Here is a 27,124-nt window from a genome sequence, read left to right on the forward strand (position 1 = left end):
AGGGGCAGGAAAAAAAGGAGAGAGAGGAGTTGTGTCTCCCCACAATGTGTTTGGTGATGTAAAACAAAGCCTCAAACTAGTTTCCTTGTTATGCAGCAGTCTTTCCTAAAGAAAAGGGAAATATTACCAGGCCCTACATATTAAAGAGCTCAGTTTGGTACTGAAGGATAAATTAGTGGCTCATTTTGATATGAAATGGCCATTACAATAAAATAGATCTTCCTTATTTTAAGAATTAGTAGTTTCAAGAACCAGTTTTTCTTTTCAATTATGGAAAGATGCACAGGGAAAAGTGCAGTATAATCAGTAGACTAACAGGTATAAAACTAGCATGCAGAAAGAAGCTCCCAAATGAGATGCCTTAGAAACACCAAGACAGTAAAGGACAGTGTTCTTTATGGTGACATGATTTAGTGGTGGATGTGGCAGTCCTGGGGTAATGCTTGGACCCGACAATCTTAGAGGTCTTTTCCAAGCAAGCTGATTCTACGAGTGCATGCATAGATTGGCCCTGAACTGGACCATAGGGGATGGCATGATGTAGCTGGAGTGAAATGCAGCTGTTGCATTTCCTATTCAAGGTGAAATACCTGTAAGGCAGAGATAAGGTGAGATCTCCAGCTCAATCTGCTCTCTGTGCTCTCCTCCTGAGTGAAGGCAGCACCCTGCAAAGGACCAGGGCACTATTCATGATATACTTATATACATACATATATATGGTACAAAGCCTTGTCTCCAGTTCAAGACTGAGGCCTGCCTTGGGAGCTACAGATGCCAAAAGCTTGGGAACAGAGTGACCGCAAGAATTCACTGTGAGCTCCAGCTGAGTGCATGGACCAAGAGGTTGTGGGACAATCCAGCTGGAGGCAGAACAATGGGACTGGGGCTGCAACTGGCACCGGGAGCTGGGTCAGTGCAGTGAAGAGGAAACATGTTGTTGCTTGGTAAAATAAAAAGCAAATTTGGCTGGATGATACTTGCCCATCCACAGGAGAGTAGGAGAGCAGAGAGGCTGGAGTCCAAAAAGGCTTGGATTGGCTGGGGAACATCTTGAGTGGTACAACCCTGTGCCTGCAGCACTATAAACACAGGAATGAGGAGAAGGAAGGAAACTTTGGGGCTTCCTGTCTGCTTCCTGGGAGAAACAGCAACAGCAGCAGGTGGCCTAGAGACCTTGGAAGGAGAGAAGCTGCACCCTGCCTTCCCTCCTGACTGTCCCTCCAGAGGAACCACCTCTCTGAGGGTCTCCCATGAAAATGTGGACTCCCTTCCTCCTGAGCTGCCTGCTCTACATCCTGGGGATAGTGGCACAACCGTAAGTGCCATTTAAGAATCTGGTCACCGGTAGCTGTGATGCTGAGGGGGTGCAGGATAGCAGGGGGAGAGTGTGAGACCCTGTGAGTCATCTCCCGAAGGGGATAGGCATGGGGTGGTATGGGGCATGCCACAAGGCTTTCAGGATCCTCCTGAAAGTGAGAACCTCTCTCATGGATATCACCATGTACGAGAACTAGGTGAGGACTGGTGATGGGAATAAGAAGAGTGAGGGACTGCAGTCTGAGGTGGGCTGAAGGGAAAGGTGTAGGGTAAAGCGAAGGGCAAAGGGAAAGGGCTGCAGGGCTGGGGATGATCAAGCAGGCAGCAGTCTGCTGCCAAGGTAGTTGAGGAGCCATCTCAAAGCAAGAAGGGCAAATACTTTTCTGTTTTCCATGTGTAATGGGAACACCTAAATATGACTTGGCTGCACAATTGGGGCAGTAGCTGCTGCCTGCCCTGGGGTGATGGGGTGGAGGGGCATCCCAAAACACAGGGGGGTCACCCGCCATGGCAGACACCACCGAGGTGACACCCCAAGGTCCTTGAGGGGTACTCCCACCAAACCCCGAGGTTTCCCCAAGAGTGCGGGGGGACACCCCATGTCCTGTTTCACAGTGCTGGAGGTGACACTGACAGAGCTACATCCCATTTTGAGTTTTCAGGTCACCTGAAACTAACTGTGAGAGGTTCACACTCTCATTGTTAATCTGTCCCTCTCACTCCAGCAGAGCAGCACCACTTCCTCCAGGGAGGTGATAAACCCTCCTGCTTCCTCAGACCATAGAGTATTAGTGCCAAGAGTGGGTGAGATTACTCCCAGGATGCGATGCTTTATTTCTTCACTGCAGGAGGTACCTGATTATTGTTCCAGCTGCACTGCCCTACCCCTCTTCCCAGAGGGTGTGCTTGGACCTCCGTGGAGTGGAGAAGCCTATTCGTGTGGCCTTAACTCTTGTGCACCCATCTGGCAACCTCAGCCTCTACCGCAAGGTTGTCCGGAACAACTGGATCTTTGAGTGCTTCAGATTTCAGGTCAGGATCATTCTTGGCAGTGACCTCTAACTGGCAGCTTCCAGTGTGCTCTTTTGGCTCTCCTCTGAGAAGGATGCACTGTCACAGGGTGTCATTTGTGAACTGGGATGCAGGGAAAGCCAGAGCTTTCATCTTAGACAGCCTCCCATCATGTCTACTTCACTCCAAGCTTCTCTTTAGGGCTCAGAAATGTGCTGGAAGACTGGGAAATACATGGGAGAATGCACACACAAGCTCAGTACCAGCCTTTCTGATCTGTCAAACCCACAAACCTTATTTTCTATTATTTCTTCTTCACTATTCTAAATGAATAAGAGTGAATTTCAGCCTCTGTGACCCGCACACTCTAGGAAATGGATTTCTTATCAACACAAATCTTCTCTTCCCATGGGTTGAGTCTTCTCCATCTCACTCCATGCAGATTCTAGTAGCAGCCCTGTGAAGGGGCAGACACAATTTCTGTGCCAGAACGGGTTCTCTTTCCCTCATTTCTAATGTCTGTCCCATATGCTTCCATAGGCAGAGCGCTCAGCCACTGAGGGGACATCCTGTGCTGGCCTTCAGAGCATGACTGGGAAGAGGCTGGCCTCACTGTGCAGCAGGAGCAGGGAGAAGAGCACTGCTCTGATGCCATCTTGTTCTATCCTACTGCCTGCTAACCTAGCGGCTCCTCCTTCGTGTCCTTAGGTCCCCCAGCCTGCAGGCAACCAAGAGGTGGGCACTGTCCATCTGCGCTTCTCCAATGGCCACTACTTCAGTGTAAATGAAGAGAAGCAAGTCCTGATCCATAGGGCTGGCACAGGCACCTTCATCCAGATGGATAAAGCTGTCTATAACCCAGGACAGACAGGTGAGCACTGCATGGAGCACCCTGACAGTTTCCCTGCCTTGACCTGCCTGGACTTTGTCCCCAGTTTCCCCTGAGCAGAGTGCACTGTGTCATGTGGCCTCCATGGCTACAGAGGGGAAAGGCATCTACTGCTGTCTGGAGAGATGTACCTGTGCACCATGATTTAGGGGTGGGAGGGGACTGGAAAGGTCGGTCTCACATGCTCTAGGAGCAGAGCTGGCTCAAGAGGGAGCAAACCCGAATATGGTCTTCTCAGCCAGGGCCAGGTAGGACTGGTGTGCTCACGCTGCAGATGAAGGGAACCCAGATGTAGCCTGTGGGAAAGACGCGAGGCCGGCTGCTGTGCTCCTGCTACACATCTGGGGGAAGAGGTGGTGTGCAGGGCTGAGAAAAGAGTAAGGGGGGCTGCAGGGCAGGTGTGGGGCTGCTGGTAGAGCTGTGTGAGGAGATGTGATTCTGGGGAAAGGCAATTGCAGGGCAAGTGTGTTCCTGGACGCACCCAGTCTCTGTAATGTGCTCCATTTTCTCCTTTCAGTGAAATTCCGGATCGTGACATTGACCCAAGACTTTTCTCCTGTTAACAAGAAGGTAAAGCCTGTCTAAGTGGAGGTGAGAAGTCTCTGGGCTCCCTCTGCCAGTTCTGCCTCCTCTGCCAGCCTCACACCATGAGACTGAGACAGTACCAATGCCTGCAGCACCAGAGCAGCCAACGCCAATCCTCTACTAAAGTGGGGATAGCAGCACCCGTTTGCCATCGGCTGTGCTGTCGCTCTCGTGGGACAGCTGCTGGCTGGTGGGAGGGTTGGTGCTGCTGGTGGGGAGTGCGCCAGCACCCCCTGCTAGCTGAGTTAGTACAGGGCAGCTCTGGAGCTGCATGAACCTGGCCCTCCTTCCTTCCTCCAGGGCTCCTGGGCACATCTGTGGGCTGCTGGCCAAGGGTGCAGTTACCAGACAGGTTGTACACAGACTTGGCCAGACATAAAGCTCCCCTTCCGCAGCACTGGGAAGCTCAGCGCTGTGTGGAGTGTGTTGCACCTGAGGGTGGCAGGAGGGTCAGAAGCAAGCTGTGATGCATCTGCACAATCTGAAGAAAACGGATGCAGGGAAGGATATACACGAAGTGATCATAAAAAAGGAAAAGAGAGAAAACAGTATGACCAAATCATACTGGGTTCTTGCTGTCAGCAGCTCATGCTCCCTGTGTCAAGGGAGTGAGAAGTTGCCAGAGGCTTGCATATGTGTTAGCCAGGAAACCGCAAGACTAGGATCTTCCTACGGGAAGCAATTATACCTGCAGCCAGAAGCTGTGGCTATTTCACACTCCTCTGTCCTCAAGCAGTTTAAGGAATTCATACCATGACAAATAAATACTGAAGGGTACACATGAGCAGAAAGTCGGATCAGGTCCTTCAAGGCTGAGATAAAGGGAGAGGTCCTCCCAGCTTCTTTATTGCTGACTTCATTTCATCTTTTTTCAGGCTATTGATGAGGGCCTAGGATCACATTCTCCTTTCTAATAAAAGAGATAAGATATAAGGCTTATCTCTTATATTAGTTAGAGAACAGAGCAAGCAATGCATTTGTTTCCATGCCCAAAATTGGTTGACATTTGACCATGAATATTCAGTGTCTATGCATGAGTATAACTAAATTAGCATTAGCAAAATGCTGTGATGAAAATTCAAGAGAGTTCATGTTTAACCAAAGCTATTATGAGGCTTATGTGCACTGCAGCATTTAAAGCTATAATACATTGTAAATTAGATGGGTTGAAAAGAACACGGGTGCTGGGTTTTTTTCCAGCATCAGCATTAGATTCACACTGTGAAAATAGTTAACCTGCACTTTGGTTTTGTTTCAATGAAAAAAGAGCTGCCTGTGATAACTTGCGTGGAAACTTAGGATGATGAATGTTGTGAATAACATGTGGCCTTCTGTTCACAGACATATTACTCTCCCAAGCCCCTGCTCCTGCCTCCTTATGCCATGTGCTCCCAAGTCATGTCCTTCACCACTGCTGCTTCCTGATAGCTGCAGTGATATAAGAAAAATCAGAGAATTAATAGGCCTCGAGGGGCTGAAGTATGTCCTTCGTTGTCCCTCCCTGTTACTGTCAGCTGCAGTCATCAGTAATTCACATCTCCAAGTCTCACCTCCTAGGCCAGAGATTTTACAGGAAAATGTGGGGTTTATTCTTCCTACAGGTGATGCAGGTTTTACTAATTTTTGTGATTTATGTTACAAAATGAGTGCCTTTTAATATTTGTGAACTTGGGATGATAATATTTGTGAGTCTCTCCATTTTTCTTCTTTTTCAAATAACAAATTCTAGCTTTCACAGCTGTAGAGTTCCTATCAAAGTGCATCTTAAACATTCAGGGATCAAAAAGCAAATCCAAAGAACAGCAACATAAATGTTGCATCTTTTCCTTACTACTTCAAATTCATTCTCCTGGTTTCGGTAGGATTGAGCTGCTTCTATTGTAATGTTTGGGACTTGTGATGTTGTCATAGCGTATGGGCTGGCTGGGTAAGATAAGTTGATATGAAAGTTGCTTTGTCATGCCAGTGTCTCACATTGCTGTCTGTTTGCTTTGCAGTACTCTGTGGTGGAAGTCCAGGTGGGTGCTTCAGACTCCTCAGGTATTATGAGGAGAGGTACTTCAGTGTGGATAATACCTATGCCACTGTCTTACTGAGTCAAGCTCCTTTTCTTAGGGTCTGTGTATACACATGCACATGCATACTCTGTCACATTCTTCTTGTTAACAAGCATTGACAATCTAAATGGATCAACTTCCATCCATTTCTACATTCAGGAATGCCCAGGCTTCAGCTAACTCTTACACTTCATCTTTATATAAGACTGGAGAGTCTAAATATCAGGACCTTTCATAACCTCTTTATCAATGTCAGTACAGAGTAGAATAATCCTGGGTGGGTTGGGTTCACCTCTCCAGTTTGTGCTTCAGCACTTAGGTCACTTCAGCACCATCTGGGAAAAAAACAGCAGGAATCAGTGAAAGCCTCTGAACCCTGATGACTGCCTCTTCTTTTCTTCCCTTGGACTGCAGGACCCAAACCAAAATCGGATTGGCCAGTGGCTGGATGTGAGACCAAAACAGGGCATCGCAGATCTCTCTTTCCAGCTAGCTGATGAACTCTCTCTGGGAACCTACACCATCAGTGTGGTGAACTCGAAAGTGTCCAGTACCTTTAAGGTGGTGGAACGTGGTAAGATGGGGTGTGGAGAACAAAAAATAGGGTGGGAAAATTCGCATGTTTCTGTCTGTGTAACAATATATAGCCAAACACTGTAAACTGTTATTTACTGTCTGAAAGCTAGGATTAAACACAATCTATAGAGTGGGCAACATCAGAAATGTACACATGGGAGATTGTGCTGGAGGTTCCTGGAGAAGGTATCTGCTAACAACTAGGCTGGCACAAAGCGAGAATACACTAAAGAAAGACCTCTGCAAGACTGTTCATATGTGGGGGGGGGGGGGGGGGGGGAAGGGGATTCTTTCTTTGGTTTTCCTGTTGTTTGTTAGTCTTTCTTTTACCTCATGAACATGTTATTTCATGGGAACCCAGCCTTACAGAAACACAATCTTCCCTTTTGTCATCCCATGTCTATGTAGTCTGTAGCCTTCAACAGAGTAACTCTGTGATTTTTGTTCCAGTGTTGCAAAAGTTTGATGTCTTCTTTGAGGGACCAACTCAGATTTATGCTACAGACAGAACTTTCCCACTGCGTGTGTGTGGCAGGTAAGGGGGATGTTCAGGGGAAAAGAAAGAGATCATCTAAACTGCGTCTGTCTTTCTGTGTGTCTCCTTTCTCTTGAATCCATCAAGAAGATCCAAACAGAGTCATTCCTTCTGAAGAATCCCAAATACTGGAAGAGTCAAACTGATGGGTTCTTCCTTAGGGAAGTGGTACATGAGCTACACTTGGGAAAGACCATCCAGCTATAGGGAGACTAGTTCTAGGCAAGCTCTGGAAGCTGTCTCTGTCCGGCCTCGAGAGACCTTATGTGGGGAAAAACATGTATCTGATATGGGACTGATCTGCTGAGGTAAAGGAGCATGAACTGGTGTTTCTTTAGAAGGTTATGCTGTTCCCTCTCACACACTGCTGATCTACCTTCTTAGAAGCAGCAGGTGGGTTTCTCTAGTTATACAGCCATTAGCAAAAGTGAGCAGATGAGGGTGTGAAGGAAAGCATGATCTCAGATGGCATAAGCATGAAGGAGGAAGGAGAATGATCTGGAAAGCACTTTGAAGACAGATAAAGGAGGTGAGCTCAACTGGGGCTGGTAGTCCAGAGACTTTTGGTATGCCTTAGCTGCTGATGTGACATAATTTCTCATTAATCAGGGCATTTAAAATTAGACCATATGAAACTCTAGTAGAAGCACAGTACAGCACTCTGCATCCCCATGGTGGGTATCATGACTGATACTGTCAGGGGTATTGCTCCAAAGGGAAAGCCAGAGAGGAGTCAAAGCAAGGAAAAGTAGCAAGGCAGGAAGGGGAGATGTGTGCACTGACAAGGACACACTTCTGTACCTAGCAAACAACAGCAAAGCAGGTCTGATGGTGGAAACAAGAGTCCAGATCATAAGATAAGCCCATGGTGAGGCAAGTCTGAGGTCACTCTGGGCTTCATTACTGCCATACTATTTGCTGGTGCTGTTTTCTGCTGCTTTCACACCTGAGCTGGCTTCTTCACTGTGCTCTGCACTGTGTGGGCACATCAGCTCAGGTCAGCTCTCTGTGTTTATCTGCAGCTCCAGGAAGCAAGCAACCAAAAGTGGGAGACCTTTGGAGAGGATGGGTCCTTTCCTGTCTGTGCTTTGTTTCTGCCTCTCTTGGACACAGCGTTGTGCTGTTACACTCCCTGACCAGACAGTGTACTGTATTTTCATTTATGCCTGCCTGCATGCTACCTGTATTAAGACCTCCATCAGGAAGGCCACCTATGTGGAGCAAAAAACACAGCTCATCTGCTCAGCAGCTCCCCTCATTTTCTCCTTGCAGGTACAGCTATGGGAAAGCAGTGCAAGGGACTGTGCGGGTCACTTTGTGCCAGAAGGCAAGGAGGCGTCTTCTCAATTCCAGCAAGGACATCTGTAGGGAATACAGCGGTCTGGTGAGTAAAATCCAGGAAGATACATGGGTAGTGAAGGAGCTCCACACAGGACTAAGTGTCAACTGGTAAAGTAAACAGAATGAACTGCTATGTAGGGAACATTTGCCAACCTCTGTAATGTATAGGTACACTAGTAAGTAAATGTTTTCATTCAAATAATGCAATTGTTGCCCAGACCAGCAGAGACACCTTTACCTCCCAGAAATTCTTCTCTGTAATTTCATTAATGATAAGGCTTGGAAAAGAGGAATCTCACAGAGAGATACGGAGTTTTCTTTTCTGGAAAGAAGTGTAACTTGCCAGAAATAGAGCGAGCTTTTTTAGTTGCAAAATCACTGCATTAAGGGGAACCTATCCTGGAGCTGCACAAGGACACTAATGTATGGTGGAGACATGGTTAATTCTATAGCCAAATCACACAATAGCTTTTATATTTTGTTTTCTCTTTTTGTCTATTTACACATTGTGTACTTTGATACTTATCCTATTACGTCTTTCCATTCCTAACAAAGTAGTTCATAGTTGGGCTTATCCCTTGCACATATATAGTTGAAAACTTTTCATGCTTTGTCATTTTTTCATGCTTTGTCATTATGACTCATTACTGTAGTTGTAATCTCCCAGCTTTGGAAATGATTAACTACTTTGAATTTTCATTTGATTCTGCACTTCTAGCTATATCTATTAAAATTCTCATAACTTTGCTCTGTGAGCCAGTTAGTCCAGTATTCAGTTTTCTACTAAAGCTGGAAAGTTGCCAGCATTGTAACTGTGATAAAACTGTGATGTGTGTTTTGGTTTATATTACTCCAATATGAATTGCACGTATTCATGCATATAAAATAGAAAATACAGAATTTAAAATGTGAACCGTATCTATATGTGCGTCCGCATTATTGTTGCAGTCCACAGTTATGATGGAAGTACCTTGTACATATGACTCCTTCCCTTCTCCCCAGTCCCAAATAATATCTACCACTTCCTATTGCAGACTGCGAGCAAGGGGTGCTTCATGCCTCCTGTAAGCATGTCAGTCTTCAACCTGGCTCCCGGTGAGGAAGATGGCAAGCTCTATGCAGAAGCCTCTCTCATGGAGACAGGCACAGGTACCCACGAGCTCAGCAGAGGAGGTGCAAGGGTGCAAGAGACCATTCTAGGGGTGTGATGGTCAGGATGGGCGCACCTCTGCCTCTCTTCCACCGCTGCTGAGTGGAGAGTAGTCATCACAGGACACTAGAGTAGTCCTGCCCAAGGAACTTGCTGTGCCTACAGAGCTGCTCAGTGAGCAGCAGGTGGGTGAGGTGTGGTTGGGAGTGTGGTCCGTGAGGCCAGAAAGGGGCTTGGGGACCACTAAAGGAGCTACCAGAGGAACAGGCTTCAAACCTTGAAGGGTGCTGCTGTTGGGGAAGGAAGTTTGCGACACTCTGCTTGGAGGGGCTGGGAATAACAAATTGAGATTAAATTAGGGTGCAGTAGTCACCTCCAGTACTGATCCTGCTTTCGTTGCACTCTGTGTTCCAACAGGGGTGCAGATCAACACCTCCAGCCAAATCCTCATCTCCAGGACAGCTGCAAGGGCAGTGTTTGAGACACCAAATGCATATTACATCCCTGGAGTACCCTATAAAGGGAAGGTGACTTTTTTTTCCCCAATCTTCTTCCCTACCATCATTTGCCAAGGAATTTAGTGTCTAGGAGATTTTACTGACCCAAAACATTTCCTATTCCCCAGACAGAGTGTTTTACCTTGCAGTGTGTCACAGTACTTGACAGTGCAGCTCCAGTTTCTGCATTTCAGATTCCCTGATGTGTTTACCTCTCCAGCTTCTGCTGAGAGGAATAAGTGATGTCTCAACAGGGATGCTGGGTTGCAAGGATGCCTCATCATGAGCTGCTCATGCTCTAGCCACAGGCACCTTTTGGAGTGGACAGGTTTTAATCACTCTCACCTTAACTTTAGAAATAAGGGAGTTTTATATGTCTCCTGTGCTCTCCACAGTCTTCTTGAGGCCAGACTGAAGTTAAGGCCACCTACTCAGGAGGCTCTATGTTTGCTAGAGGGAGGAAGGTTTTGGGTATGACACTGGAAGAAATATCTGACTTTGGGTTTTCTGCCTCACTGTGCTGTCACCAGATAAAGCTTCAGGATCACTATGGAAATAGTATGAAAAACAGAAAAGTTTATCTTGTGATAAAGTTCATGAGGCGTCGGCTTATCAAAACGTACATCACCGATGGAAGTGGAACAGCATCGTTCAACCTAGACACAACTGCTTGGAACAGCTCATCAGTCTCTTTGGAGGTAAATCCCACCTCTGTTTATGGGAAAGTGAGAAATCTTGAGCTCTGCTGGTGCTCCCCACTCCTGCCCTGCAGCCCCCTTCCAGCTCAGGCCTGGGCAGAGCCAGCGGGAAGGCACCAAGCAACAGCCTTTCCCAAATCAAGCTGATGACATTAAAGCACTGAAGCTGTCATTAAGCTCTTGATTTCTGTGTGTTTCTGGTCGCCTTTCAGGGAAGGTTCACACTAGATGATCTCTCACACACGCCTCGAAAAACAGATGTCAGTTACACAAATGCTTTCCATCACCTGCAGCCCTTCCATGTCACAACCAAGAGCTTCCTGGACATACACCCACTCACAGAAACACTGCCCTGCGGGCTGAAGCAGAATGTCCAGGTGACCTTCATGCTTAGTCGGGATGACCTGGGAGAAAACACCAGCCGCATAGGTTTTGTATATTATGTGAGTAATAGAGAACCTGGGGGGAAAAGCTGCACTAATGCAACCAGACACCAGTGAAATGAGGATGTAACTTAGGTCATCACTGGAGGAATGACAGGAAGAACTTGTTCTTGGAGAGCTGGGTGAGCATTACACCCTGTATAGCTCAGCCTGGAGGTCCTGGTATCAGGGTCCCAGTCACCTCCATGGGTGGGAGAAGGCTTCTGCTTTTGCAGCCCTTTACACACTTAGCCTCCATCAAGGCTGCAGATTCTGCTGTCAAAATCTTCTCCCTTTAAAACTGGATAGGGCATCACTTTTTCACTCTGGGTATCAAACAGATGCTCAGTGGAAATGGCTTTTGGTCCAGTCTGGAGACCTGCCTTCTAGAAGGGCAACACCTTAACTGTCTCTCACTTATGTCCAGTGAACCCACTACCCATCCATTGTCCTAACTGGACAGACCAGACCAGAATATCACATGTTAAAGCTTCTCCTCCCACACTGTGATGTCTATAAATCTGCTGGTTCTGAGGTGGGGGTTGGATCGGATCCCCGGTTTATTTCTGAGGTTGCTTAGGAGAGCAAAATGCACATGGTGAGTGTGACTGTGCTCCAGTGGCAAACAGCAATGGGCTCATTACAAGTCCCTCCTCCCACAGGTCACGGGGAAGGCTGGAATTGTTGTCAGGGGCCAGAGGACTATCCAGGTTGGGAAGCTGAACAGTAAGTCTGCGGTAGCTGGACAATTCTACGTCGTACAGTGAGAGTTGCCAGGGTGTCTCCCAAATTCCCTGAATCTGTAGGTCATGAAAAGGGCGGGGGGGGGGGACACGACGACTGTGGAAGCAATTGTGTCAGCTGGAAGAGGCCTAAAAGGCAGAATGAGAGGCTAAATGATGGGAAGAGGGACTGGGAGGAACTGTGGGAAGACAGGGCACATGGGATCAGAAATGAAGGGAGAGGGCAGACAGAGCAGCAGGCGGAATTGGTTTGACATTGTGGGATTATGAAGCAGGAAAAAGGAGAAGGGCAGAAGGAGATCTTGGTGGGGCTGTGATGAAAGCACTTTGCTTTTCCTTCCTTAGTGTTGAAGGGCTCCTTCTCCATCCCTTTGACCTTCACTGCTGACTTGACTCCATCACCTTCCTTAGTGGTGTATGCTATCTTCCCCAATGGAGGGGTAACAGCTGACAGCATCCGTTTTGATGTTTCCTTGTGCTTTGAAAACAAGGTAAGACTCACTCCCGCGTCTGGGGGAAAGCTGACAAGAAGCAGCCAGCAGGCCTGAGGGAACAAGACCCTCAGATCCTTCAAAGAGAGAACTGGGGAGAAGAGAGAAAGGCGATGAATGCAGCACAGTGATCAGGGACCAGGAAAGGTTCAGCAGTGGCTTCTGTTCCTAGCAGTGGCTGAGCAGAGCAGACTCCAGCCAGTCTCCCTTTTTCTGTCTGTGCCACCTCTCTGTCAGTCTCTTTACTCCCCTTTCTCTCTTGTTCACATTTCCTTTCTTGGTTTGTTGGTCAAGGTCCAGGTGGATTTCACAGCTAAAGAAGCCCACCCAGGGTCAACAGTGCAGCTCCGGCTGCAGGCAGCCCCTGGCTCCCTGTGTGCAGTACAGGCAGTGGATGAAAACATGTTCCTTGTGAGACCAGAGAGCGAGCTGACAAGCCAAATGGTGAGTGTCTGTGAAACCAGACGAAAAGCAGGGGTGATGGATGAGCTGGGGGAGGTGGGCAGGGGCTGTGGCAGGGGGAGCCAGAGGCTACTGGATGGAGAGGACTTTGCATGGAGGAGAAAGTGCGGTTTGCCTGGGAGATGGCCAGGAACAGATATATATTCTAAGGGAAGGTATAGTGCAGCATCTGGAAGTATCTGCTCCTTGCCTAATTCCTGCCTGACTGTGATTTTCCCTAGGTCTATGGTTTGTTCCCTACTGCCTACCGACATGGATACCCTGCCCAAGTAGAAGAGCATTCAGATCGCTGTGTTCAGCCCCAATCCACATCATCTCTGCTAGGGGGGAAGACACAGCATTCCTTTCAGCCTGACATCTTTAACCTCTTCCGGGTAACCATCTTGTGATTCTTCCCAGAGCTGCTGAAATTACGGGCATCTATCTTTCTCCCCCATCCATCTGAGAAGGCCTTGCCTTCTTCAGACAGCCCCTGCTGTCTGTACTGACAGCTCATGTACAATCCCATTATGAGTATTCCCCTCCACAGATGCAGAAAGCAAAATCCTGGACCAGTAAACCCCAGCTTTCTGGCTTGGGAGTTAGGTCCTGGGCTGTGTATTGTTTGTTTAAAGTATTAGAGAAAAGAGAGACAGGGAGTGACCCAAGCATTAGATCACAGACAGCTGACATGGCTTCGTTGTTAGCCTGCTCTCTGGCCCTATTTGTTTGGGATGTTCTCAGGCAGATCTCTTGTTGTCTTGAAGGCGTATCATCTCCTCTAGAAAGGACTAGCCTTAAGCAGCATGGACGCAACACAGGCAGTGTCATTTGGCCTTGGACCTGGGGATCAGACCCTGTTCTCTTGTATTTAGTGATAGAGATGCACCCTAGGAGGCTCTTGCACATCATAGAGACATCTCTTGTGTTTGTGGACAGGCCCATGTCACAGCCCTGGGAGCTGAATGAGGATTTCATCCAGCTATTCCCTCCAGCACGCATTAGAGGATGGGGCAGGACGCTGGCACCTCTTTTCTGTGCCCTTGCCACTGGAAATGAGTTGAGATGAACAAGACATCTGAGTGTTCCCCAGAAGAGAGTTGGTGGTTTCGTGACCTCCTCCTCACAGATGTATTACTGCCTCCCTTGTCCTCCTTCTTTTCCTAACAGAGCATGGGGCTGAAGATCTTTTCAAACCTTGTAGTCAAGAAGCCGTCTCAGTGCTTTCACCGGGCGGATAGGAAGCCAACCATGGGTGAGCTGTTCTTTCAGCCTACCTGGGACATGTGATCACCCAGATGGAAGAGCACTCTGGGGTTTGCTGGTGAAGTTTGGCTCTCTGAAGAGTAGCAGGAGTGATGCTACAGCTCCTGTTGGAGCAGCATTCCTGCTGCCCAGTCCACCAGCCTCAGCAGGAATGACCCAGTCCATACAAAAAGGGTTCTGAAGAACATGACACTGAAAGATGGCATTCCTTTCCTGGCACAGACAAACCCAAGTATGGGCCAGTATCTGTTTCTAAGTGACTACGTCAAAGGCTGTGTGTCCTTCCCCACCTGCATCTGCAGGGACAGTCACTTCCTTCCTCTGTGTCTGAGTTTGTAGTAGGTAATCATACTAAGATGGCTTACACACCTGCTGATATTGTAATCATTGCCTGCAGAGGGTTGTGAGTATTCTGCAGACCAGCAAACAGTATTGTTATTCACAGAATTACAAAAGTGTCAGTTAAAATGGCTCTCTGATGGTCCCTTGTCTCTTTAGCACCAATTCTGGGTCAGGTCAGCAAGGGGCTTTGCCTAACCAAGTCTTGGAAAACTTGCAGCCAGCTCACTGCAAGATGATTCTCCTGTTTTCACTCTCTTTTCCCTTCCTATTTTCCCTCTTTTACCACATAATCCCGCTCCCTTTTTTTTCCTCTGCCAGACCCTTCCCATGTCTCTTTTACTGCTTGCTTTGCCTCTTGCCATTGTGCTAGGCTGTCTGCCATTGGCAGGGTTCACTTCTCCCACTTTGGTGGGACTCCTTGCTCTTTCATTCAGGGGGACTTCCTGCAGAAGACCAAAGAATCACTAAGGAACAACCCGAATTTACAGCCCATGGAAGGCTTCACCACTATTTCCCTGAAACTTGGATCTGGAACCTGTTCTCTGTTGGGTAAGTGATGTACGACTTTACAAATGGTCAGAAGGGTGATCCCTTTGATACTGAGTCTTGGCTGACTTGCCTTTGTGCAAAAGCCCAGCCATAGGTGTAAAGAGAGGTCTGCATGTGAGTTTTTTGTAGTGCATCAGACTGAAGGACTAGTAGACTTTGAGGTGCAGCACTGAAGCTTACACAAGTTTAGGGAAGAGCAATACTTTTTCAGACCAAACCACCAACTGCCACTGGGTGCACTCTACTAACCTCTCAATTTGGTGGGTGCACCAGATAAATCTGTAGCCCTTGTTCACAGTACTTAGACTAAGACTGATGAATCAGCACTCAGGAGAATACGGTGCTGCTGCTTTCCAGATGTCATGCTGTTGACTGACACCATGCTGCTGAGTGAGTGCATGCAGCTGGAATGCTTGGGTAGTGTCTTGCTCAGAAGAGTATAAAGGCATTGCTGATGTCATTTAGGCAGGGTTTAAGTGACTCTAGGGAACAAACTGCTCAGAGCTGCCTTGCTGTGAGCCACTGGAACATAAGTCATTGGTGATTTAGCAGAGGTTGATCCAAGCATGAGGATCAGCATAACCCCCCTCACCCAGGGCCATGAGCCCTCCTCATTCCAGTGGAATGGGATGAATTTCTTCATGCAAGTGCTCTTTCCCTCTCAGCTCCAATGGCAGCAGGACTGTCCTGGTCACAGCACCTGCTGCTGCTGCAGCATGGAAAGTCAAAACATTCTGCTTGGCTGGGAGGGGGTTTGGCCTTGCCCCGACCGCGAGCCTCAGAACAGTCCAGCCCTTCTTTGTGGATGTGCCACTGCCGTATTCCATCATCCGAGGAGAGACCTTTATGCTGAAAGCTACCGTCTTCAACTACCTACAGCAGTGCATGCAGGTGTGTGCCCCTGTGGGGCAGATCTCCCATGCCATCCAGTTGTGGAGCGCGTTGTGCCAAGCTGTCTCCTGAGTTGCCCAGTTACTCATTTGCATCTGTCATTCCCTTAGATCAGTGTGGCCCTGGCTAAATCCTCAGACTTCCAGGTAGAGCCATGCCGGACCTGCAGGGATAAGGAGTGTCTGTGCGCAGAGGAGTCCAAGACCTTTCTGTGGAATGTGACAGCAGTGCAGCTGGGTATGGCTGTGAAAATGGGATTGGTGATGGAGAGCCCTAAAACTGAAGTGAGGGGGAGTGGGAGGTGCAGGGAAGCTGGCAGAGCCTTGCATCACTTGCATCCCAAAGTTTGTTCTTAGTGGCTCAAACATGTGATCCATTATATCTGCTTTCTTTCTCTCTCCTTAGACAGGCTCACCAGAGAGGGCAGGAACTAAATAGGTGGCATGGAAAACTCTCAAGGAGAGGGCTGCAAGACCAGCTGGGGAGGAAGGGACTGCATGAATGTGTGTGTGGGAACATTGTATTGCTGGTGCTGTGCTTCAGATGCAATAAGAAGGGTACAATGAGATCCAATGGTCTTTTGGAACTTTTGTTGTTCCAGTCATATTGTAGTGTAATGAAGTCACCTGTTAGTTAGGTGACCTAGTTCCCTCATGCTTGGGGTGTCTGAAAAAGCCATTGGTACTGGCTGGCTCACCTTTACCGGCCAAATGGCTGAAGCTGTGAAGACCAGCTACCCCAAGCATCTCACACCACTCCCAGTTAACGCAAGTTGACTCTAATTGGCCACAGGTGTAAGAAACAGGCTCTATTCAATTTATTTGCTAGGGACTTTGAATATCACAGTGAGGATAGAGGTACTGGACACCATGCTGCGCTGTGGGGGCAAGAAGCCCTTGCCATCTACCCTGAAGCGGAGGCATGCACTGGTCAAACACTTGCTGGTCCGGGTCAGTATGAGAGCAGGCTTGCTTCTCTGTCTGGGTAGCTCTGCCCCTGGGGGAAGGGAGGCTGAACTCACCTAAATGGATTTCTCTCCTCATTTTTTGGCCAGCATTAGCATGCCAAGGCTGGGGCTCTGTTTGCCTTGTTCTTTCCAGGACTAGCCAAGCCTATTCCCTTCTTATGGTACTCCTTCTTGAGCTACATTCATACATCATGTCTGTGTTTCTCCCTGTGTTTCACTGCTCAATCAACCATTGAACATGAGCTTTTATATATGCTCACTGACCAGAAAGCCCCATCCCTCAGGCTTGCTCTTGCTCTCTTGAGCAGTGAGGCTTTGGCAGTGCAGGCCTGCCAAAGGTGAGGAGGATGGAGCTCCTGACAGCCTGGGGACTAACCACTGAATTGAGACTTGAACTTGCTCTGAAATTTTGGGAATTTCATATGTCTTCTTGTTTCTCCTGTCTGACGTTCATGCTCCTGCCCTGGCAGCCAGAAGGTGTGTTAGTGGAGAAGTCTTTCAGCTCCCTTCTGTGCCCGAGAGGAGGTATGTGGACAGCCTGAATGGGTTCTGCAGCCCGAAATAACCAGAACTGAGAATAGAACTAAACTGCGGGAGGTCTGATCGAACAATTCTCAAATAATTTTCCACATAGCAAATTTTGCTTCCTTTTAGACAAGAAAGAACAACAAATATTACTTCTACATGTGCTGTCCTACTGAATTTGCCACTGAGTATAGGTGGCAAAATCCTGCTGTCATCTCCTTCCCATACTGCACCCATTGGATATTCCTGGGCTTCACAGTCACCAGTGAGAGCTGCTCCAACCCTCCCACCCTATCCCTGCATCATTGAAAGTCTCCCCAGGATGAGACTCAGCTTAGCTGCTGAGTGATGACCAGTTGTGCTTCTTGTGGAGCCCAGCAAATTGGGTTGTGAAGCTCAATGAGCCCTCGGGCTGCCCAGCAGCTCTCACTTCTCTTCGAATCTGAGAAGTTTCCAGGCAGTAGAGGTTTTTGTGATGACTGGGACAGACTGTGGGGAGCAGTCAGTGTGAGCAGGATGTAGGCAGTGTCCCATTTATCTGTGCCAGTATTGTCCTTTAGTTAGATGGATTTGGCTTGATTTTTTCATGCTACACACGTTGGTTTTTTTTCAGGAAACATGGCTGAAGAACCTGTGTCCATTCACCTCCCTGAAAATGTAGTAAAAGGATCTACCAGGGCTTCGATTTCCATCTCAGGTAAGTGATTCCTGCTGTGGGCTCACTGGCTGCTGTTACAGATGAGCAAGGCTTAGCTTGGTGGTGGTGTCAAGGGATCCATCTGACATGAAATTGCTCCAAAGAGGATGCTGTGTTTATTCTCTGCAAGGTTTGCCAACACCAGGCTTTCAGATTTTTGGATTAGCACTTAGGATTTCATGACAAAAGTAAACTGCAGAAGAGAATAATCCTTATTTGTCTAGCTGGAACTTTGGAGCAGAGATCCTAGGTCTTTATTTTTGATGGGACTTCGGGAACTTGCCTAATACTCCATAAATATAATCAGCAAAGCTCATAACCATCTTGTCTTCCTGTTAAGCTTTGCTGCTACAACTAAAGCTTCTGGAGAGAAGAATTCATTTTCAGCATTACTAAGTTGCAAAATAACACTTTGGAGAGGCTATGGGACCAGACATACCTACCATTCAAAACTCTTATTGCACTGGGCTCATTTGCCCCCATACCAGAATTGATATGAAGCTAGGCCTGGCATAAATAGCCATGGATATTGTGCAATAGAACCTCAAAGGAATAAACTGAATACTAACGTTTTCTGGCTGGCTGGAGGACATACAGACACCTTCACACCATCTGACTAGCACCCCTGCTAACTTACTGACATTTTGACTCTTGACATATGGCCAGGTAGAACAGGGCTGGCTAAAGACCCAGAAACATGGGAAATTTCCACCTTTCCCTAAGTGCTTTAATATTTGTCTGTCTGTGTGATGCACACTGAGCAACTGCAGCTCTGCTCATAGCCTGGGTATGTACTCGTTATGGTTGAAGCCCTTCAGACTGCAAAGAGAAAGTTCCTCAGAAACTCCATAGTGTGGTCATCCTGCACCATGATGCAAGACTGGGAAACCGCAAAACAGTCACCACTCTTCATCCTGCACTCTCTTGTTCACTCCTCTTTCATCCTCTCTCCAGTGTTTTCCCCATGTGCTGAGATAATTATCCACTACCTGGCTGAGAAACACCTCAAATCATACTTACACTTGCTTTGTTTCTCATACCCTTGTATAGGTGACCTCATGGGGACGGCACTGCAGAACATGGACCACCTGGTGCAGTTGCCCCATGGCTGTGGGGAGCAGAACATGGTGCTCTTTGCTCCCATTGTCTATGTGCTACAGTACTTGGAGAAGACGAGGCAGCTGACCCTTGAGATCAAGGAGAGGGCAACAGGATTCCTGCGCAATGGCAAGTACAACAGACTCACCCTGCTCCTCTGCCTTCCCCAGTGTCCAATCTACCCATAGCTCTTACGCTTGCACTCATTTAGTCAATGCTGGCCCCTCTGTGTTACTGTGTTGTACTAATCATTGTTCCCATTCCCTAGGGTACCAGATGCAGCTTCTTTATAGGCACAGAGATGGGTCCTACAGTGTCTTTGGACAGCAGGATGGGGAAGGGAACACTTGGTAAGCACTGCCAATATCCCTCACTCCCGATTTTAGCTGTGTGGGCCAGAGCAGCTAATGTGCCTGGGAATGCTGTTAGGATGTGTGCTTCTTCTTTTGGATGGAGACCCCAGGAACTCTCTGGCAGGGAGACAGACTTGGAGACTTGAGCCACTTGAAAAAGCAGTGAGGCAGGCCTGCGGAGTTTCTGGGAAAATGGAACAGCAAAGATGTAGGGAGTAGGAGGTCCCTTTTCATCTCTGTGGCCATGCTGTTGCCCCACAGACCCATGTACTGCTGGTGGTGTTCTGGCAGCCAAGGTACATCCTGACCAGCGGTAGATCAGGGAAGAGCAATAAGAAACTATCTCCCCAGGGAGGAAATTGCTTGGGAGAGTTTGAAAGGTCTGCTTTGGCCCAGGTTGACCCTGTGGTGTCTGGGCTGGGAGAAATAGAGAAAAGAAGGGAGGAAGAAAATGGGGAATTCACAATTGTCTTGAGGTATTTGAGGGAGACAAAGTGCAACAGATAGAAGTGGAAGGGGCAAGAGGTTTTTCACCTGTGAAATGACTGAGTAAAGTGCATGCATAGTACATTTGTGGAGTCAGGCTGCAGGGACTGTGGACCATTTCCACTTTAAGCTTGCCTTTCTGTACAGAAATGACTGGTTTTGCACACCACTATGTCAGTGTTAACTTCAGGGACATGCACCAGGAGGCCTTTGACTTTATCTTTGCCTTTTTTGTGTTTGTCTTTCTCTTGCAACTTGTCCTCTTCCCAGGCTGACAGCTTTTGTAGTCAAGAGTTTCAGCCAAGCCAGAAAATACATCTATGTAGATGACAGGAACGTCCAGGATGCCATACGCTGGCTAGAGAAAAACCAGCTTCCCAGTGGCTGCTTTGCCACCAAAGGGAGCCTCTTTCACTCCTCCCTGAAGGTAAATGAGGGCCAAGCCAGGCAGCACAGCTGGGAAATGGCTGGATGGATGTTGTGACAGGAAAAGATAGTGTGATCCCAAAGGATGCTGGAAAGTCTCTCCTGCAACCTGTGCAACCAGCCTTAAAGAGAGCAGGTTATGGGGCTGGGAATGTGAAAGGAATGCTTATCCTCCTGTGGAGTTGCTGCCAAACACTACTTAGGATGAAAGGTGCATTCCCTTCACAGGGCAGCGTGGATGATGAGATTTCCCTCGGGGCATATGTCGCTGCAGCACTGCTGGAGCTGGGTCTGCCGCTGAAGGTGAGCACGCTCCTGCTGCTCCTGCTCTCCTGTACACTTCCATGCCTAGGCACTGCTCAGCCCATAATGCTGTCAATCTCCAGGCCAGGAACAGGTAGGGAACTGCTGTGAGAGAGCTAACATTTGGACAAACTGTCGAGTCCTTCCTCAAAAGAGACAGCGCTGTAAAACTGGTATGGTGCAATAGTGTTTGGTGGCTAGGGCTCCCAGCACACATTGGGCCTCACTGATTGTTTCCTCAAGTGACTGTGCAACTGAATGTGTTTCTCTGGAACTACATCAGGAAGACATAACCTGGCTCCCTGGAATGAGCACCCCTGCTCCTTTTTTGCCCCTGTCAGAGTTTGGCATGTGTCTTTTCTCCCAATGCAGGGCAAGCTGATGCAGGCTACCCTCCGCTGCCTGCAGCAGGCAGTTCATAACATCACCAACATCTACACAGAAGCCCTGCTGGCCTATGCCTTTGCCCTGGCTGGGGACTATGAGACAACCCAGGAGCTGCTGTACAAACTGGAGGAGCAGGCCATCAAATCAGGTGCTGACTGCTTTTTGGGGTAATGCTTCTTATTCACCTGCTGGGATCTGGAGTAATGTGTGGTTAAGCTAGAGTGGTTAAAAATTACGTATGGATTTGTACATATTTGAGTAGTAACTGCACTGTGACTGAGAGTACAGTAGGTGTTTTCACAAGCTGAGAGGGTGATTTATCAGGAAGAGTTTTCTCAGTGTGAAGATTCCAAGGCCCTCTTGAGACAGGAGGTAAGAATCTGTGAGCTAAGACCAGATGAAGCCCAGGAGAATACACTGAAGAAAACGATGCTGAGCTCAGTACAGGCAACAAGCTGAAGGAGCCCTGAAAGCACTCTGGGTTTTGTTTCCTGTGAATCCAACCAATTATATTCCTCTCCAGATAGCCTGCATGCTTCTCTTTGTTCTGCAGGAGGACAAATCCACTGGAGTCCCAAGCCAAGCTCTCCGGCTTCCACAGAATTCTGGCCTGGTACTCAGTCAGTGGACATAGAGTTGACAGCCTATGTGCTCCTGGCGTACCTCTCTAAGCCACGGGTGCATGCAGGGGACATGACAGTTGCGGCTGGTATTGTGGCATGGCTGACCAGTCAACAGAATGCCTATGGGGGCTTTGCCTCCACCCAGGTAACAAGTAGCTCCTTGTGGGTTGATATACTTTTGCACCTGAGGCTGTCAGGGAAAATCCTCTTGAGTCTTCCTGCTCCAAGTCAGCTTCACTAGAGCTGATGCTTCCAGAAGGTTGACTGTCTCTCCCTTTCTAGGACACAGTCGTTGGCCTGCAAGCCTTAGCTAAATATGCAGCAAGAATGTTCAGCACCTCAGGACAGGCACTTGTGAGGGTGAAGTCTCAGAGGGGCTTTGGGAAGACTTTCCAAGTCAGTCGCCAGAAGAGGCTGCTGGTGCAGCAGGCAGCACTGGCAGAGGTCCCGGGGCAGTTCTTGGTGCAGGTCCACGGCAGTAGCTGTGTCTTTGCTCAGGTGAGGTGATGGGATGAGTGTGGGAAAGAGGAGAGGTGGAGGACTCTGCCTTCTCTCCCTGCATGAGATCATGCCTGGCCTGTCTTCTCCCATCCTGATCCTCACCCTACAGACAGTGCTGAGGTACCACGAGCCTCCCCAACGGGCTGCTGTGACCTTCACTCTGCGCGTCAACACAGAGCTGACCAACTGCAGCCAGGCCAACGCACGTGTCCTCACCATCCACATCCTTACCAGGTGACCCCAAGGGTTTCCTCCTCCAGCAAACCCCCCTGTGCTTGGGGACAGCAACCAGGAAAGCCTCAGGGCTCCAATGGAGGGACCTGGCAGTTGGGGCAGAGTGTGAATTTTGTAGGTGGAAGGGGTAGGAAACGAAGGTGCTGGCTACCTCCTGGAAGGAGGACTCGAGGGGCACTATTCTCACAGAGCCAGACCCTCTGACTGTTTCTTCTTCTCCAGCTACATTGGAAGCAGGGTCACGTCCAACATGGTGATCCTGGAGGTCTCCCTGCTGTCTGGATTCATCCTGGTTCCCAGTTCCAGGATGCTGGTAAGGACTTTGGAGGGTCCCATTTGCTTGCTTCTGTTGGGAGCTATTAATTTCAGGCCATAAGGTAACTAAATTAGCAGAGACCTTTTGTTGTTGTAACTGAACCAAAACTTCTGGTTTCTGTACAGGCCTCACAAAAGTTAGCTACAGGAGATCAGAGGTGGTTCAGCTTCTCTCACTGACATTATTCTAACTTCAGCCAGGAACAATGTACTGCTGGGTGTGCTAAACACTGGGATTTTTTTGCCAGAAATTTTAAGACAAGATTTCTTACAGAAACTCCAACTATAGCCCAAAAGATTTTCATGCCCCCCTAATTAAGCCATAAAATTGAAAGATGAATTATGTGCACAGTCCCCAGGCAGGTTTTTCAGAGCAGTCTAGCAGTAAGTGAGATGAGCTAACAAGAATCTTTTCTGGGATCTGCACGTCTTTGCTGACCAACGTATCAGTCCTATGTACTATCCACACAGCCTTTTGTCCCCAGAGTGGGAGATTCCTTGAACTGAGCAGTGGCAGCAGAGGTCAGCCCTGAGATTCTCTCAAGGGGTATCCAGGAGGGACTACCAAATATGTAACCACTAAAGCCCTTATCTGTGAGAAAGACACAGTTCCACGCAGACCCCACACCATCCTCTCAATACAGCAGTAGGTCCCCCAGGTCAGGAAGCCATAAAGAAAGTGCTCACAAATTTCTTTGTGTTAATGTTTTCCATCCCAGCTGGAGCGCAGAGCCGTTGTTAAGAAAATAGAAGTGAAAGCTGATGTGGTCTACGTTTATTTGGACAAGGTAAGTGGGAACAAAACCATTTGGTTTGGCAGAGCAAGTGCAAGAGGCCAGAGGACAAAGAGCTGTGTGAGAAGCCTGAGGCTGGGCTAGGCATGGAAAAAGAGCACTGGTAGAACTGTGGATGGAGGAAGCTTGCCCAATTTCATTGTCATTGTGTAAGCATTTGCTATTCCTTATCCACACTCATTTCTGAAATTCAGAATCTGTAATGGTTTAGAAATATTTAGTGCAGGAAAGCATTCAAGCTAGGGAAGATGAAGATGCAACCCCAATGCGTGCAGCATGGGAAATAAGCAGGAGGAGTTGGAGACCTGTGTTAAGTCAGGAGATTATGATCTGGTGGCAATTACAGAGACGTGGTGGGACAGCTCGCATGACTGGAATATACTCATGGAGGGCTATGTCCTTTTCAGGAAAGACAGGCCAGCCAGGCGGGGTGGTGGGGTTGCTCTTTATGTGCGAGAGCAGCTGCAATGTACTGAGTTCTGTCCAGGAACAGGGGATGAGCGAGTTGAGAGTCTGTGGGTGAGAATTAAGGGGCAGGCTGGCAGGGGTGATACTGTTGTGGGTGTCTGTTACAGGCCACCAGATCAGGGTGAGGAAGTTGACGAGGCCTTCTACAAGCAGCTGAGAGCAGCCTCACAGTCACAGGACGTGGTTGTCGTGGGGGATTTTAATTTCCCTGATGTTTGCTGGAAGGACTACTCAGCAACCCAGCCACAGTCCAGGAGGTTCCTCCAGTGTATGGATGATAACTTCCTCATGCAAATGGTGGATCAGCCAACCAGGAGAGGAGCGCTGCTGGATCTCATCCTCACTAACAAGGAGGGTCTGGTCGAAGCAGTAAAGGTTGAGGGCTGCCTTGGTTGCAGTGACCACGAGATGGTGGAATTCAGGATCTTGTGTGGTAGGGCCAGTACAATAGCAAGTAGAATTGCAACCCTGGACTTTAGCAGGGCAAACTTTGGCCTTTTCAAGCAGTTGCTAGGGGAAATCCCATGGGCAAGGCTGCTTGAAGGTAAAGGGGCCCAAGATAGTTGGTTGGCATTCAAGAATTGCTTATTCCAAGCTCAAGAGCAGAGCATCCTGACACGTAGGAAGTCAAGGAAGAGGGCCAGGAGACCTGCGTGGCTGAATAAGGAACTGCTGGGTATGCTCAAGTGGAAGAGGAGAGTTTATAGGTCATGGAAAGAGGGGCTGGCCACTCGGGAGGAATATAAGGCTGCTGCTAGAGGATGTAGGAAGGCAGCTAGGATGGCTAAGGCCTCCTTAGAATTAAATCTGGCGAGAGGGGTCAAGGACAACAGAAAGAGCTTTTTCAAATACATAGCTGATAAAACTAACACCAGAGGCAAGGTTGGCCCACTGGTGAACGGGATGGGTGCCCTGGTGACAGAAGATACAGAGATGGCAGAGTTATTGAATGCCTTCTTTGTCTCTGTCTACTCTGCTGAAGGCAGTCCTGAAGAGCCCTGTACTCCTGAGACCTCAGATGAAGTCAGGTCACTGGAGCAGTTTGCCTTAGTCGACGAGGAATGGGTTAGGGACCAGTTGAGCAATCTGGACATCCATAAATCCATGGGTCCAGATGGGATGCACCCGCGGGTGCTGAGGGAACTGGCGGAAGTCATTGCTAGACCACTCTCCATCATCTTTACCAAGTCTTGGGAAACGGGAGAGGTGCCTGAGGACTGGAGGAAAGCAAATGTCACTCCAGTCTTCAAAAAGGGCAAGAAGGAGGACCCGGGTAACTATAGACCAGTTAGCCTCACCTCCATCCCTGGGAAAGTGATGGAACACCTTATCCTTGATGCCATCTTAAGACATGTCAAGGATAAGAGGGTTATGAGGGGCAGTCAACATGGCTTTACCAAGGGGAAGTCATGCTTGACCAACCTCATAGCCTTTTATGAGGAAATAACATTGTGGATGGATGATGGCAGAGCGGTGGACGTGGTCTACCTTGACTTCAGCAAAGCATTTGACACAGTCTCCCACAGCATCCTCATAGCTAAACTGAGGAAGTGTGGCCTGGATGATCAGGTGGTGAGGTGGACTGCGAACTGGCTGAAGGACAGAAGCCAGAGAGTTGTAGTCTATGGGGCGGAGTCCAGTTGGAGGCCTGTATCTAGTGGAGTGCCTCAAGGGTCAGTACTGGGACCAGTATTATTTAATATATTCATCAATGATTTAGATGAGGGAATTGAGTGTACTGTCAGCAAGTTTGCTGATGACACTAAGCTGGGAGGAGTGGCTGACACGCCAGAAGGCTGTGCTGCCATCCAGAGAGACCTGGACAGGCTGGAGAGTTGGGCAGGGAATAACTTGATGAAATATAACAAGGGAAAGTGTAGAGTCCTGCATCTGGGCAGGAACAACCCCAGGTTCCAATATAGGTTGGGGAACGACCTGTTAGAGAGCAGTGTAGGGGAGAGGGACCTGGGGGTCCTAGTGGATGGCAGGATGACCATGAGCCAACACTGTGCCCTTGTGGCCAAGAAAGCCAATGGCATCCTGGGGTGTATTAGAAGGGGGGTGGTCAGTAGGTCGAGAGAGGTCCTCCTTCCCCTCTACTCTGCCCTGGTGAGACCGCACCTGGAATATTGTGTCCAGTTCTGGGCCCCTCAGTTCAAGAAGGACAGGGACCTGCTGGAGAGAGTCCAGCGCAGGGCAACTAAGATGATTAAGGGAGTGGAGCATCTCCCTTATGAGGAAAGGCTGAGGGAGCTGGGTCTCTATAGTTTGGAGAAGAGGAGACTGCGGGGGGACCTTATTAGTGTATATAAATATATAAAGGGTGAGTGTCACGAGGATGGAGCCAGGCTCTTCTCAGTGGCAAACTATGATAGGACAAGGGGTAATGGGTATAAACTGGAACACAAGAGGTTCCACTTAAACTTGAGAAGAAGCTTCTTCTCAGTGAGGGTGACGGAACACTGGAACAGGCTGCCCAGGGGGGTTGTGGAGTCTCCTTCTCTGGAGACATTCAAAACCCGCCTGGACACATTCCTGTGTAACCTTATTTAGGTGTTCCTGCTCTGGCAGGGGGATTGGACTAGATGATCTTTTGAGGTCCCTTCCAATCTCTAACATACTGTGATACTGTGTGATACTTCTTTCTCCCCTTCCTTGCTAATATCTTTCCACCTCCACAAGCTCAACGATGAATCTCAGACTTTCATTCTGCAACTGGAACAAGTAATTCAGATGAAGAACCTGAAACCAGCCATCATCAAAGTCTACGATTACTACCAGCCAGGTGAGTTGCCGATTCCCTCCTACTTTGGGGTTTGGGAGCTGGGTTCTTAGTTTTCTGTCTGGGAAAAGATGTTGTGCACTCTTTTCTGTGTGCATGCATGTGTGTGTAATCGACTTCCTTATTTCCTTTTGCAGAGGAGCAAGCCTTGGCTGACTACGGTGCTGTCTGTAGTTGAGGTAGGCAGCAAGTGCCTGTGTGACGCAGGGCATCAGAAGGGTGGAACATGGGGAATGTAAGCAATCGAAAAAGGGAAGGGGGATGGTAATCAGTGGGGAGCATGCATCCAGCTAGAAAGAAAAGCTGGCTGATGCCTGTGGCTAGGTGTGTGGAGCTGGTGCTGGGGCTGTTTTGCAGCCAGAGG

General features: G+C 48.5%; 1 protein-coding gene across 1 annotated transcript; it reads left to right on the top strand.

The window, feature by feature from the left end:
- Positions 1-1,256: 1,256 nt before the first annotated feature.
- Positions 1,257-26,938, top strand: LOC308228266 (alpha-2-macroglobulin-like protein 1; the record flags this gene model as incomplete). The annotated part of the gene is made up of 35 exons (XM_080631529.1): positions 1,257-1,315; positions 2,166-2,349; positions 3,037-3,199; positions 3,735-3,787; positions 5,800-5,820; positions 6,274-6,433; positions 6,886-6,970; positions 8,243-8,354; positions 9,346-9,460; positions 9,879-9,988; positions 10,489-10,656; positions 10,869-11,099; positions 11,741-11,804; positions 12,167-12,312; positions 12,607-12,756; positions 12,996-13,148; positions 13,924-14,008; positions 14,796-14,910; positions 15,576-15,801; positions 15,912-16,038; positions 16,630-16,751; positions 17,239-17,293; positions 17,907-17,990; positions 19,041-19,217; positions 19,357-19,438; positions 20,198-20,354; positions 20,582-20,656; positions 21,029-21,191; positions 21,597-21,811; positions 21,949-22,164; positions 22,277-22,401; positions 22,624-22,714; positions 23,436-23,504; positions 26,661-26,763; positions 26,898-26,938. 35 exons carry the CDS (start codon positions 1,257-1,259, stop codon positions 26,936-26,938), a joined length of 4,302 nt encoding a protein of 1,433 aa, XP_080487655.1.
- Between the last annotated feature and the right edge of the window lie 186 nt (positions 26,939-27,124).

The sequence above is a fragment of the Psittacula echo genome (assembly GCF_963264785.1).
Source record: "Psittacula echo genome assembly, chromosome: 1".
Lineage (NCBI taxonomy): Eukaryota > Metazoa > Chordata > Aves > Psittaciformes > Psittacidae > Psittacula > Psittacula echo.